The 14,619-nt window shown below is 46.6% G+C and overlaps 1 protein-coding gene across 4 annotated transcripts in view; it reads left to right on the top strand.

Moving 5' to 3' along the window:
- Positions 1-1,546: 1,546 nt before the first annotated feature.
- The window catches only part of LOC8040832 (CREB-regulated transcription coactivator 1), a 62,144-nt gene continuing 49,071 nt past the window's right edge, over positions 1,547-14,619 (top strand). For 2 of the 4 annotated variants that reach the window (XM_040205194.3, XM_029979899.4), the window contains exons 1-2: positions 1,562-1,717; positions 13,260-13,334. In XM_040205194.3, coding sequence (XP_040061128.1) covers positions 1,607-1,717; positions 13,260-13,334 — 186 coding nt within the window. In that variant the 5' untranslated portion in view covers positions 1,562-1,606. Of the gene's footprint in view, positions 1,718-13,259; positions 13,335-14,619 lie in introns of all 4 variants that reach the window. The other 2 variants (XM_029979900.4, XM_040498992.2) reach the window with 2 other exon arrangements.

Genomic DNA, 14,619 nt, shown 5'->3' with positions numbered 1-14,619 from the left:
GGGTGGCACCAAACTGTGATTGGACCCGAACCCGAGCCCGGCGTCCTTCAACACGCTGCGACTTGACACGAGTCCTAGCGGAAGGCTGATGCAGCACTCGGCATCCAATCCGCGTCTGCGCTCGATCTCGCCACGATGACGTCGATATGCCAGTTAGTGCACGGGTCTTGGTTATCTGTAGGTGGTGTTGGTCAACTTCGCCGGACCTTCGAGGAAGAAACTAAAGAGACGCATTTTATCGTACTTGAGGGAACGGCCTTGGCGGTCAACAAACAGGGCTAAAGGAAGGGAGCATTGGCGCGGCGGCAACGGAAAACCGGTTTCCTTCCGCGCGCGTCTTGTACCTCGTTCTCACCCCCCCCCCCCCCCCCCCCCCTTTTTTTTTTCGCAGATTACGCGTCCTGGAATGACACCCAACAATTTCCCGATTACATCTCCGTCTCGCAATTAAATATGCGGTTTGCTGGATCGCTCGTCTGCGAAGGAGTGCCTAAACCGTAGCGCGGGAAATTCAAAAAGGCGTTTTCAAACACTTTGAAACCGGGATTGAGCTGGTCGACGACCCTGCTACAGTGCACTAAACGATTCATCGCCATATCTAATCTAATATCACTGGCCAATTCAATAGGGTGACACCATAATCTAATCCCCGAGACAAGTGGAATATGACAGACATGACACAAAATCTCAAACGCAGCCGAGTTTTCGCAAGGGAACTCGGCTGCGTTTGAGATTTTCTGTCTGCCTCACTGTAAAAATGTGAAATATGTAAATACTAAATTTCCTTTTGTTTTTGTTATCAGAATATAATTAACTATGTTCTGTTCTGCGATAGATAGCGCTGTATCACAGCACACAAAATTGGAATCCCACTACCCTGATATCACGCCATTATGTATGACAGGTATGACACGATCGACTGATTACCTCTTGAATACGTGCGATAAGAGACGTAATTTTTCCTCACTCAATTATGCCCCTTCCAATCTTTAGAAATCCAAAATCAGCTGAAGTTCCTTTACCGAGTGCCGATAATCCGATATCTTTTCACAGCTGAACCGATTTGCAGTACTTGCAGAGCGTGCAAAACACAGTATGCAAAACAGAATATTTATAGCGCAAGGAGAAACTTAGTGGGCGAGATCGTGGTAGAAAGAAAACTAATCAGGAAGTTCACCAGGGGCGCCTTAGTTGGTGGCGATAAATTTAATAAAAAAATGGCGAAAACAATAAATATCAATATTGGCTTTTAAAAGTTTATTGTTTACGCTTAAGAGTTCCGAATTCACATTGCCAGTAGAACGCTTAAATACGGTTGAACACGTATTTGTTAATTTAACCGTTGCAAGCGTTGACGACAAGAGCGCCATAAAATGAGGGGTGGTGAGATCTTTTCGAAAAGTTGCAATCGCAAGTTACCCACTATGATCACTATAGTACAATTTTTGTCTTTATTGCATCTTTCTCGAAGTGATGCGATTGCCGCGCATCCGCGCGGCCAAGGAAGCAACCAGCTATCGCCGCCGTCACCCGCCGCCGTCCGTCTGTGCGCTGCGGACGGTGTCGAGGGTATCGCATCGCGCAGTAGCCGAGGCGCTCTTCCATCATGGCGAATCCGAGGAAATTCAGTGAAAAGATCGCCTTGCACAATCAGAAACAGGCCGAAGAAACGGCAGCGTTCGAGAAGATCATGCGGGAAGTGATGGGCGCCACCCGAGTAAGTGCCCGTTGACATTTCAAGCGCACCAGACGCTAGCTAAGCGCGCATCACAACCCAAAACAACACTGCACCCCCCCTTCCTTCCCCCCTTCCACCATTTCAAAAGCCCCACAACCCAAAGCTTCCCAAATGAAAACATCGCGAACAGCCGCGCTCTCCTGTCATTTCAGCGTCGTTTCGAAGTCCCCACGGGACGCCTCGGAGTCGAGCGTATGTTTAGGACGATTCGTAGACCGCTCTGCGACTGAGGTTTCGCAGGAACGGGCCGAAATTTCGTTTGCCACCGGAGAACTAACGACGGTACCGCGAGCCTCGCACTCGCACTGCCTCTGGCGTTCACGTCGGTGTTGGGTTTACAGATGACTGGAAACGTGCTTGCTCCCCCGTACTGTGTGACCTAAACTCCGGGGTTATAGCGGAGAGCAAAACAACGACAAAATAAATTGGTCCAGACGATACGCGCCCGAGGTGTCTGGCCGCTCTCTGATGCCATCGCCTCCACAAAAACAGATCAATAGACAGTCCACTACACACACTCGCTCGGCAGTTTGTTAACGAGCTGTTAAACGAGGGTAGTGTTTTGGCTAAGGGTTTTTGTCATTCGTAGCTTCGGGTACGGTTGAGTCGGAGAGGGGGTAGGGGAAGGGTGTGAGAAAATTTAAATGTAAGAGGCAAGCCATTCAAATAGGCTGCCTGTCAGTCGCGCCTAGCGAGCGCTCGCGCGCGCTCTACGCCGCGCGGTAGGTGAGGAGGGAAGCATATTTTGAATGAGGGTGTCCTTCTGAATTCCATTTATCCGGGGGATTTCCGATCCCTTCTCCTTTTATGTTTTCGCTCGTTCACTGTGGCAGTCGCGGGTTCAGTGAAGCGGCCGCCACGGCGCAGCGATGTGTGCTCAATACGCTGGATACAAAAGCACGCGACTTACGTAACTTGGGAGCCTCTCTTTTTCCAACTAACGCGTCTCCGTGTTCCAACGATTTGCTGCGGCGCGCGAGCGAGCGTGCGAGGTGCCAACGTTTTTTTGCTTGTTTTTTTCCCGCCAATTTAGCACTCGATCTCGATCTCATTGACTGTCGGTAATACGTGATTCATTTCGTGCAAGAGCACAAAAACAACAAAAAAATGCTGCAGAAAAAAAAAAAAAAAAAGCGAGACGAGAGTTTAACGCACTTGTATACATCCAAACCCAGTTGCTATGAAAGCTTTTGTCATCATCTGGGCTTCTGTATTGTGTAGGAACACAATGCGATTGTTTTCTGTATTTTTTTTCCCCACCGGCATTTTGCATGTTTTAAACCTGTGTTGTGCTAGCGCAGGAGAGAAGGAACTTACAAAATAAAGATGGAGCTACGTTACAGTCTTCTTTTTCTTCTAAAGATCCTTGCCATGCGACTCTTTTTCCAGTAGGGCTGCATTTGCCAGAGCTACAACTTTTTGCAGCTCATTGCGTTCCAAAGCCAGGTTTGTGCGCCGCTGTGACTGACAACACGCTTTTTTGCCGCGGACGCGACTGTGAACCTGTTCGCACCGAGAGAGGGGCAGCCTTAGTCACTTATCTCAGTTGCCTACACAGAGAGTTGGAAGGGCTGGGGGCATTTCAAGACAGGTGAAGTAACTACGGGGATTGTCAAAGAAAAAATAGAAAAAGACGCGACACACGGCTGCAGCTGTTTTGTTTGGAACTGAACGCGGAACGGAGTTTCTGGGGGCGAGGGGGAAGGGAGCCCGCCACCTGGCATCTACGGGGAACGCCGTGACGTTGGGTTGTGTGTTGTGCCGCCCCCTCCCGCATCTGAAGGAACGTCGTTTGTGACGGTTCTGCTTCCGCCCTTAATCACTTTTCGCGGAGCAAGCTGTCGGTGCGTTCTACGGGGTGATTTGTTTGGGTTTGTTTGAGACACTACGCCTCCTTCAGGCGCCTGTGGGCAAACCAATTTTCTTCTGAGGCACCGCCATTTGAGTGCTAAGTGCAAAAAGGCAGCAATTTACGGTCATTCCAATTGAAAAAAATGCGAGATTGAGACTGCGTCGGGAAGGTTGGACGATATTGTTTTGCTCCGTCACAAACTGTTTCGGCGTCTTCGGAGAACGAAAAAGAGTTCTGTCCGGATAGAACAGTAGCAGACACAGTAGAGTTCTGTCCTGACGGAATGATAGAAGGCCCAGCGAAGTTCTGTTCAGACGGAACGACAGCAGGTGCAGTAGAGTTCCGCCCAGATGGTACGATAACAGGCCCAGCAGAGTTCCCTCTGGACGGAACAGCAGCAGGTGCAGTAGAATTCCGTCCGAAACGAAAGATAGAAGGCCCAGCGGAGTTCTGTCCGGATGGAACGACAGCAGGTGCAGTAGAGTTCCGCCCAGATGGAACGCTAGCAGGCCCAGCAGAGTTGCGTCCAGAAGGAATGACAGCAGGTGCAGTAGAGTTTCGTCCAAATGGAACGATAGAAGGCCCAGCAGAGTTCCGTCCAAACAGAACGATAGAAGGCCCAGCAGAGTTCCGTCTAGACGAAACTGCAGGAGGTGCAGTAGAGTTCTACCCAGATGGAACGCTAGCAGGCCCAGCAGAGTTCGGTCCAGAAGGAATGACAGCGGGTGCAGTGGAGTTCCACCCAGATGGAACGATAGCAGGCCCAGCAGACTTCCATCTAGATAGAACGACAGCAGGAGCTGTAGAGTCCCGTTAGTTCCGTCCCGAGGGCTCAGTAGTGTTCCTCTTCATCCAAGCAACAATAACAAGCTCACCGTCAATTTTTTGTTATGCCGTGGGTGCTTTTTCTTGCGATCATTTACAAAGTGGAGCCACAATACGAGGTTCTTACTATGCGAGCCTAATTACAAAATTCTGTGCTGCAATCAAGGGGAAACGTTGTGGAAAGTTGAGACAGGGAGGGCTCCTTCATTACGACAATACACCCAGCCTCAGGTCTTGCATACAATGGTTGCCATTCCTATATAAAGCTTTGGAAATGATATCCATCGTATTCACCATATCTTGATCCCAGTAACTACAAACTCTAAAAAAAAAAAAAAAAAAAAGAAAGAAACATCGAGAAAAACATTTGTTTGGGGGGAGATTTTCGATTAGTATATCAGGTAATAGAGGCCAGAGATGCATGGTTTGCAGAGGTTGGACAACCTTTTTTTTAGGAAGCAGTAGAAATGTTATAGGATTGCTGGGACAAGTGCATTTGACTTAAAGAGTACATTAAAAATACCATAGGATCATTGCCAGTTGTTACTCTGGAAATGGGCCGAGGGTGGAGCATATGGATCAGCCCTCGTCACGGTGTAAAATAATAAATACTCTTCAGGTGAGGAAAGCGCGCTCCTCGCGCATGCAGGTAAAGTTCGCTTTTCACTCTTTTTCTTCCTCACTATGGTTTCAAGCGGCGCCGGCAGATGACTCGTCGACCCGTGGGCACGGCAAAGACGGCTCGTGCCACCTCATGCTCCACACGTGCAGAGCCCCAGCGAGGTTGTCGCTAGTGCAGAAAGACCACGGTGTACCGGGGTGTTGTGGCAACGAGATAATTTTTTTCGCTCTCACACAGTTTCGCCATTTGGCCGCCGGCGACCTGTCAGCTGCGGGCATGGTAGCCGCGGAATAATGCAGCCTTTCGGATGCCCGTCGAACGAACACTATCTGATTCCTCGCGTCGCACATTCAGCCCCGCCGTGTTTTCACCTAAAGAGTGTATTTTACACCGTGGCCCTCGTGTATGCTGGACGGAGCTGCTTCACTGGCACGTTTCTTATCAGTCTGGATGGAACTTTAGCAGCGTCTATAGTTCCATCTGGATGGAGCTCTAGCGGCGACTGTCATTCTGTCTAGACGAAACTCTACAGGATTTGCTGACTTTCTGTCCGTACGGAAATCTAGTTGTGACTATCGGTTCCATCTGGACGGAACTCCAGTTGGGACTATTGTTCCATCTGGATGGAACCCCAGCCACAGCCTTTACATAAAGCTTCATATAACCAGCAACCATGATTTTAGCACCAAGATGGTGTGCTAGAGCTAGCACCTTCTTGAGGCTAGAACCACCGTTACTAGATCAACTCAGTTATGGGACTTCCCATAGACGCTGTACATTGGAGGGGGTCCAAAACCGTGTCCGATTTTTTTGTGGCTAGGTGGCGCTGCCGGTGCATTATTCCACGCTTTTTCGTCTGCTACTGCTCCGCAGCTGCTTGCGAGTCCCGACTCCTCTCGAGGTTCAATATGGTTTTTGGTTAATTTTTTTCCCTTTCGCCAGTAAAAATTACAATTTGAGCATGAAAAGCGCTACGACCGTTTTGGCATACACTTTGCATTATTGTAAAATGCTGCTGCCTTAGCTGTGCTGACAGCGCAAAGCGTTTCAGACAACCCAAATTTGTCGGCGCCACAATCTGGTGTCTACAATCAAGGCAAGTTTGTACATACTGTAATAGTAGATGTGCCGATGACTACCAACTGCAGCAGAAACAATTTGAAAGTCGTCTGCTACTGTCAGAAAAAGCGCCACGAACATCCGTAAGCTTAGTAGGCCAGGTGCAACGGCAGTATGTATGATCTCTAGGGCAACGGCCACAAGCACGTTGCCAATGATGATGATAGCGAGTATTAATGTGGAGTGCGCGCTCTCTAACAGGCGCCACGCAAAGGGACCCCCCTCCGGAGCGGAGTTCCAGAACTGAGTTGGTTCAAATAACGTTGGCTAGAACAGGAGTATTGAGGACTAGAACATGTAGGACAAAATATGAGGAAATAGATATGCGGTGGGCCGTATGCCAAGGGGAAGACGAGACAATAGAACATATGGCATTGAGGTGCGCAAGGCTTGCTCCTGATCCCCAAGAGGGGGCAACTGATTTAGCCGGAGCGCTGGGGTTTGCAGACAGGAATAGAAGAATGAATGATAAGTACACTTTTATAACAAAGAGGAGATTGGAAAACTAGTAGAAATTATCGACGAGTATTGAATGACATATTACTAACTAGTACAGTTGGGGACAGAGGAAAATTTGGACTTCCTCCGGCATGCCTCCGGCCCAAAGTCTCAAACTGTCTCATCCCTGTCTCCCAGTGGGCCTGGTGTTGGGGTAACACCACCTAGGTTTGCCCATAGGAAAATTGGCGACTCCCTCGCCGTGGGGAGGAGGCAGGGGGTAATGTTTTTTAGTTTTTTTGCCCGATCCCCCAAATGTCCTTCTGGTGATATCCTACATTGCCTAATGATATTTACGCAATTCCAGTGGGAAAGCAAATTGGCTTAGAAGGGCAAGGGGAGGAATCACACTTTTGGTTTTTAGTTTCTAGGCTAGGTGGCGCAAGCTACCGCCCTTTATAAAGGGTACAGCCGTTCCACCCAGAGCCGTGTATGTAGAGAGTTTGGCCATTCGTTGGGAAGTATAGGCCCCTTGCACTGATCACATCGCATACTTTTGAACACCAAGTAAAAGGGGGAGAGGGAAGCTGCTTTTGTAAGAATTTCGAGTGACAGGTTGATCTTCTATAATCTTCTGGGAGGAGAATAGCGACGCCTGTGCTAATCCGGGAGGCACAAAGGAGGATCCTTATAAGAGGGGAGCTCCTCCTTCCCCTTTTCTCTGGAGGGCATCGGAAATGACGTCATGTGCAAGCCACGTATAGGAGACAAATGAGGAGGCGCCATTGGCCGAAAGCGAGCTGGGCGTGTTCCAGGGCGTCTTCACAAATTCGAATGTGGCCAACCAGAAGCCGGAAATAATACCCTGGTGGTGGTCGCAAGAAACAAACTTGAAAAGTGCTTCGCAGTAACTCTCGGTGACTGAAAATATGTTGCACGTGATGTTTCAATCATGGTCATCCATAATCATGGTGGAAGAATGTGACTAGCGAAACGATCGACATAATCCGTACGGGAAGCGCAGAGGGCCGGGAATCTGCCATCCGTGCGATCACACACTGTCCGAGCAAAACAGAGTTGAGCGGTGCATTCGTTTCTTACATCTTTTTGCATGATCATGATCAAAACATCACGTGCACCCTATTTTCAACCGTAAAGGGTTACTACACTTCACTCTTACGCGCTTATTAAGACCATATACCAACATGTACCTTTGACCAAAACAGTTTCTCACTACCACCGCTAAGAGATTCTTTTAGGCTTCTGGCTGGGTAAGGGGGCATGTCAACTCCACCTTCTGTGTATGGTGGATGTCCTGGCTCTGCCCGCGCCTACCATTGACCAAACTCTCTGTATACACGGCTCTGGTTCCATCCATCCCATCCATCCATCTATGGCTGAAGTGTTGTTCCTGTGAATTGTATCTCATACAATGACTCCTCAGCAAACCGACTGAATGTAGCCAAACTTGCCAGGAGAGAGTATTGGGGGCCCGAGAGGAAGAGCACGTGACCACATACTGATTTTTGGCTCAGGTGTAGAAACTTGAAGGGACCACGAAATAATCTTTTAACGCCAAGTATGCTTTTGGTGTGGGTGATGTGGGAAACACGGGAAGACAAAAGCTTTGCTACAGGGAGGACAGCATATGGCGTCACCACTTCGGCAAGGCTCACTCATGGGTGAGCCCCGCTGCGAACCGGTTGGCTGTTGTAGGTGATCACGTGACCATAGCGACAGTCAGTGGCGTTCTTGTTGGAAGTCGCGGTACGAGTCTCAGTAGGTATACGATTGCACCGAAATATGGTGTCCCAGAAACATGTTCTACGTACAACAAGCTTGTCTGGCGTGACAGAAGTGCTACCACAAACCTCTTTGTTTTGGCCGAATGCTTTCTCCGACGGTCGTGACATACAAGGTGTTCTCGCTACTCAGTCGTAAAAAAAAAAGCCGTGTAAGTATAAGCCAATGAACTAAGTTGAAAAAATTTTTTCGAATGTGTGTTTGGGTTGTGGGATTTATCATACTCAAATTTATTCAATGTAGCTTTGCGGGAAAAAAAAGAAAGAAAAAAAAGAAAGGAAAATGAGAGGGAAAAAAGAAATGTTATTTCAATGCACAGGGAGAAAGAAAAAAAAAAACAGGAAACAAACTACCTGGTTGGTATTACTACTCCCAAGTGGTACCATACACATGGATCGAGCTCTCCGATATTCGTCACCTCACTAATTGGCCACAAACGCGAGTGACCCCACTGTTGGCCGACGGATTGTCTGTTACCGAGCGCAGTCCAAGCGATGACGTGGTGCCCACATCCAAATCCAATCCGTAAGCCAAATTTGGCTGACGTAATTGTGCAAGTTTGACATTGCGAATGCATCATGAAAAAAAAAGACAAAACGGAAAGTTTTACGAAGGAGCAAAATAATTTAATAATACTTGTTTTTTTTTTTTTTTTTTTTCTTTTTTGTTCTTGTCGGTGCGTTGACCTCAGACAATCGCTCGGGTTTTGGAATGTTCCACATTTGGTTTCCTGGATCCCAGCTGAAGCTGTCAGCCACCAGGAACATCTGTGCTTGCACTCTGCCTAATTGGTGCTTGAGCCTTTTGGTGCAACGATTACTGCACGATTCTAAAGCCCTTTGCTTCACGACGGACTTGTCATAGAATGGAAAAAATCAACTGCCGCACTGCATGACCAGCGATACACAAAATCCTTGCGCCTAGTCTGTACTTGGTGCCTAGTTTGCATGTAATGAGTTCTCATATACAGGACACCTTGCCAAACGCCCACTTTATTAACTCTCAAAGAAGCTTGCACCATACGTAAATCATAATTAATACATTGAAATGAAAGAAATGACGCAAAAGACACAAGACAAGTAGAAGTGCTCGCATACGCCTTGTGCATCCACTTGTCTTCCATATTTTGCACTGTTTTTTTCCACCTCACTATGTATGCCTTGTTGCATCGTTAATATACTGTGTCATTCACAAAGCCTGTCGTATCTTGTGGTAATGGATGCTCTTGGAAAACAAATCCTTGTCTAGTCCACACCTATAGATAGTCTGCACCGCGTGAATTTAAACTTCTAAATGGGTGTCCATGGACTGTAGTCCATAGGATATGGTAGATTGGACGGCAGTAGCTTGATGTGTATATTATTATTTGTTTCATTTACACCCTATTTTCCGACATATTAGTTTTTCGTTGATGCTTCTTATACAACTTATATGCATTCTTTCTCCTCTAAGTGTTGACCTTAAAGGGATATTGACCAGGTATTTATGCTCGCCATTTTTTTATTTGTATATGACATATGAGAGTCCAACTTCCCAGAACACAATTAGTGGCTCGAAATTCATTTTGTTTCCGCCCAAAAACTGCCGATCGAGAACTGGTTGGTTTTAGTTGCACTCAATCTCTTCTCTGTGGTCACAAGCCATTTTTTATGGTTTAGACACAACCATCAAATATAATCAAAGTCGTGGGTCATCAAAGGCACACAATATTAAAATATTGTGTGCCTAAAATAAAAAATACAAAAAATATAAAAAAACTCAATATTGAAAATAGAAAAGAAATACAATATCTATTTTTTTGTGGCTTCTAAAAAGCCACAATTATGTTAATTGAAGGGAAAAAAAGTTATGCAGCCACGTGACTTTCACCAACACACTCCTCCTCTATTTTTCTTCTTTCTCCCCAGTCCGGTTTTGGTTTCGAGCAGTTGCATTTTTTGACTTTATTAAGAATATATGTGACGCGGTCGCAAAATATTGATAGGGTAGCCTTCTGACATCATATTAAGTCGCCTGGCAAAAAATAAAAAAAATTTTGGTGGGTGTCAGTGTCCCTTTAACTGCGGAGATTCGCCACAGTGGTTATATTTCCCGTTCGATCCGTTGATGAAAGTATTGAGACTCGCTCTCGATTGCGCATATATTGCGGTCATAATGCACAGATGTGGGCTTTTCAGTCCAGTTTCGCCGTGCCGACCGTACAAACATGTAGGTGCTACTTATAAACTAACATTTTTTTGGAAAACAGCCCTTTATGGGGGTGTGACTTGCACAAAGGTGCGGCTTTCTTTGGCCGGAAAACATGGTACCAGTAGCCAGTTTGACCAAAAAAAAACATATACTTCTCCGGTTTTCAATTCATTCCTTTTTTTTTATGACAAATGTAGCCATTTCATCACTGTTCTGGTCTTAAAGAGAATACTGAGGGTTGTACATCTTAATTTTTTAACCAAACTTGATGAAGCTAATCAGTCTTACTCATTTTTTAAGCTGGTTTTAAATATCTGGTTATTTTTAATTATGTTAATTCTCAATATAATTAAGAAAGAGATTGTCTCATCATTTGTAGAAAAAAAAAAAGGAGAGAAAGCATCTCAATAAAAAAATACTATGTTACTATTAACATGTTACTAAATATTGCAAAATGAATCCAATCTCAGAAAATCTTTTCAGATTGGACCATTATAAGTGATTTTACAGCAGACTGAAGTTCAGTGTTTGGTGTGTGGCTAGCTAGCACCAGAGGCAGTGGCCCGCCGCGGGGCACTGCCTCACGTGCCGCTGACTCTAGTGATGCCACTGGTTACATCGCAAGGCGAAACCGAGTGTTTGCGACTCCAGCAGCCTATAGAGGCTGCCACTCCTGACAAATATTGCGGCCGAAAACAGGTCATGCCACATGTGCACTCAGGGAAAACTTTCTGTGGCAATGAACGGAAAGCTAGGGAAGGGGGGATGCAGGCAGAGCTAGCGGCTCTGTGTTATCGCACCAAGTAGTTCCGGACTTTTCTTTTTGTTTCCGTTTCAGTTTGGGTTTTGGCTTGACTGCTCTTCGTACGAGGATTGTGGTTGAAGGTGTTGAATCGCAATCGCCGAGAATGCAGGCCCCATATCCGCGTCTCTTTCTCAAACGTTTCACCCGTTTTTGAACACGAGTCAATGCCTCGACTGAAGCGTTCGGTCCGACCTACGAGGTGAATTACACCGCGTTGGATCTCTTCGAATTGTATTTGTCTCGCAATTGACACAGATGTGCGGCGGCGATTTAAGGAATGCTGTGAATCTCGTCAGTGCTCCAGTGTTTCGAGGTCATTGACATGGAAACTCTTCTGGTGCTGAAAAATCATAGTGCGAGCATGACATGCCGAAATAGAAGCACACACACGCCAAGGCGCAGTGTCAAATTATATTTGGATCATGTTCAATTACTGCTGGCCCTAAGGAGGGTTTGGTGATGCACCACAGCTCAGAACATGTATAGCGAAAGCTTGCGCTGCAGAACCTTGGGATCCTGGGCTCAACCCCCATTCCTGCTCGCTTGTGCCAGTGAGCTTGCTAACCCACCGGTATAAGGAAACAAGAGATTCCCGGTTCCCTCTGTCTCACCTGTGCATACACGTTGTACACCTCTTCGTTTGTTTTAACCACTCGTGGGTGCCCAATTTCGTGAAAATCCTACAGGCAAACAGAGGGGCGAGCTCACAGACGGTGCACCACACCGATGGTACCCAACAACGGACGCGATAAAGGCGCCATGTTTGTTTTGCAGGAAACCAGGAAACCTGCGGCGAACTTTAAGCCAACAAAACCCCAAAGACCTAAAAAAAGTAATGCCAAGTTTGGCACATCCTGGCTAATATTATAGGAACATTGGGAAATCAAAGCTAAAAAGAACAATTTTAAATATATTTAATTGGTTAAGTTATACCCAGCAAATTATTCTGGTTGAACTATATTGAGCTGCACGATGGAAAGCCGTGCTTCGGCTCTGTAGCTTTGGCTCCATTGCCACAGAGAGATGTCCCCTAGCATGTGGAGGGCAAGTCGTCTGCATCTTGCGTAAGAGTTGCGGTGACGTCAGAACGACGCTGAGCTCTTATTGGCTTTGATTAAAAAGATAGTGGGTAGACCTTAATGCTAGATGCCTTGAGGCCTACCAATATTTTTTAAAACCACCAATAAGAGCTCGGCATTCTGACATGATTGCAACCCTTGTACAAGAAGCAGACAAGATTGCTCTCCACATAGCTGAACGCACAATGCTTGTGTTTAAGCGGGAAACATCGGCTTCACAATGGTTTGCCCCAATTTCTATCCACTATGTTCGGAACCTGTGGCGGTGTGTTGGCGTAAGCAAACTTTTAGCCTTCTTCAGGGAAGCGATGGAAGGACTATTTACTGCCTTTCTACGGCGCCGACGAGCATTGATAAATGCGCAGCATCTGGTTCACAAGCGACCTAGGCAACACGCCGATACGACATTGACGGCGATGACTGTTTGCCTCGGGCTACACGAGAAGCAACGCGAGACATGCCTAATTCGGTAGTCCATTGGGAGTCGTGGTTTTAGCTCCCGCCCGGTCCTTGCCACCATTTTCGTTGTGCTGTGGACACAAGCAATGCAACTGATCTCGTTTTGATTCAGTGGCCGTCATGCCAACTGAGGACAGCATGCAAACACAGAAGCCATGGGAGAAGAGCAGAAATTGCGAAAGGTCCGGCTAATTCGGTGTTTTTTTCCGCCAGGTGCCATACATTTTGCTGGAATTGCGAATAGGGCTGAGAACTTGAACTCCTTGTTGTTTGACTGTAGTGTTGTTGGTTTTTTTATTATCTCTCTCATTGCTGTTTTGTTCTTGCAGAGCAGCCATGGTCTGGATAATGCACAGGGATACGGAGCCCAGTACGACTCTGCCTACATCTCACAAGCGGCGAATGTAAGCCCGCTTGCGCCCGCTCATCCTGCCATGTTCTTCTCGGCAACTTTGCGCCGACCCATCCATACTTTTGTGTCAGTGGCATATGCTGTGAGATGATGAGAACAGGATGACTATGATGGCTAATGTTTATGCAAAAGGTTCTTGAAGGGACACAGAGTAACTTGGAGCTTGTGTGAACAAACCACTATGCGGTTAGCAGAAACGAGCAATTGCTTTGTTTTCCCGTGTTTGTTTCAGGTGTTTGTCCCTTACATGAAAGGCTGTTGTCAAACCACTAACATAGTAGTGGAATGTACTGAATAAAATCAATTTCAATTAAATTGAAAATTACATGAGGTGAAATCTAAAGGCTCTCATAAACTATTAGCATGGTGATGGAATGTGCTCATTCCCATCACTAGTTTAAAGGGCAACTCCGCTTCATTTTTGTTTTTGAAAAAACAATGCAGTCCTCTTCAGTATCACTTAGCAAGACCACACGTCAAATATTATGACATAGTTCTGTGTAAATGTTTCTTAAACGGTCCAGCAAATTTGCAACTCAGCAAGTTGTTGAAATCGGCTGACTCAAGCGGGCGAATTGAGGTGCAACCAACAGCACAGTCAAGGCTGCAGCGTGGGCGTAGCCAACACTAAGCTAAACGTCATCACCATTGCCCCCTTTTACTTCTCTGGGCAAGCGTAACGCATGATGTCAGCAATGTCTCCTCTCAGCGCGGCAGTGTGCTTCTTGGGAGCCGTCCGGCCGCCCTGCGTTGATCCCGTCATCGTCGTCTCACCATTTGTGATTATTGTCTCTAAGAGTTTCGTTCACACTACGGACAGTACGTGTGCAGACTAATGCCGCAGTTGTGCAGACGTCATCGAATATCGTAGACACCAAAACGTGGTGAAGGTGCGGTGCAGACGACACTTGGGCCTGACACACGCCCGCCCCGATCCCGCCCGTCGTTGCGTAGAGGATCACGTGACATCTCGCACCACGTAATAGCCATGTTCTTGGCGGCCCGAAGCCAATGTTGCCGAACGGAGGCGAAGTTTTGGTTTTGATTTCTGCTCGTGTTTAAAATTAGATTTAAAAATATATATCCCATTTTTCGCGAAGCAAATAATGCACTGTGTTTTGCTAGGGCTTTTTAATGCGAAATTACTCATTATCCCAAAATCTTCAAAATTGTGCGGAGTTGCCTTTAAAGGAGCACTGACTCATCAAAATCTTTTTTTTTTTATTATCCGAAACGATTGAAAACGATGCCGGTACATTACCCTAAAAATTAGAAAC

Source organism: Ixodes scapularis, unplaced genomic scaffold, assembly GCF_016920785.2.
Source record: "Ixodes scapularis isolate PalLabHiFi unplaced genomic scaffold, ASM1692078v2 PGA_scaffold11__112_contigs__length_91849675, whole genome shotgun sequence".
NCBI classification, from domain to species: Eukaryota; Metazoa; Arthropoda; class Arachnida; order Ixodida; family Ixodidae; genus Ixodes; species Ixodes scapularis.
The sequence above is the reverse complement of the archived record's forward strand: the minus strand, read 5'-3'. Positions and strand labels throughout refer to the sequence as shown.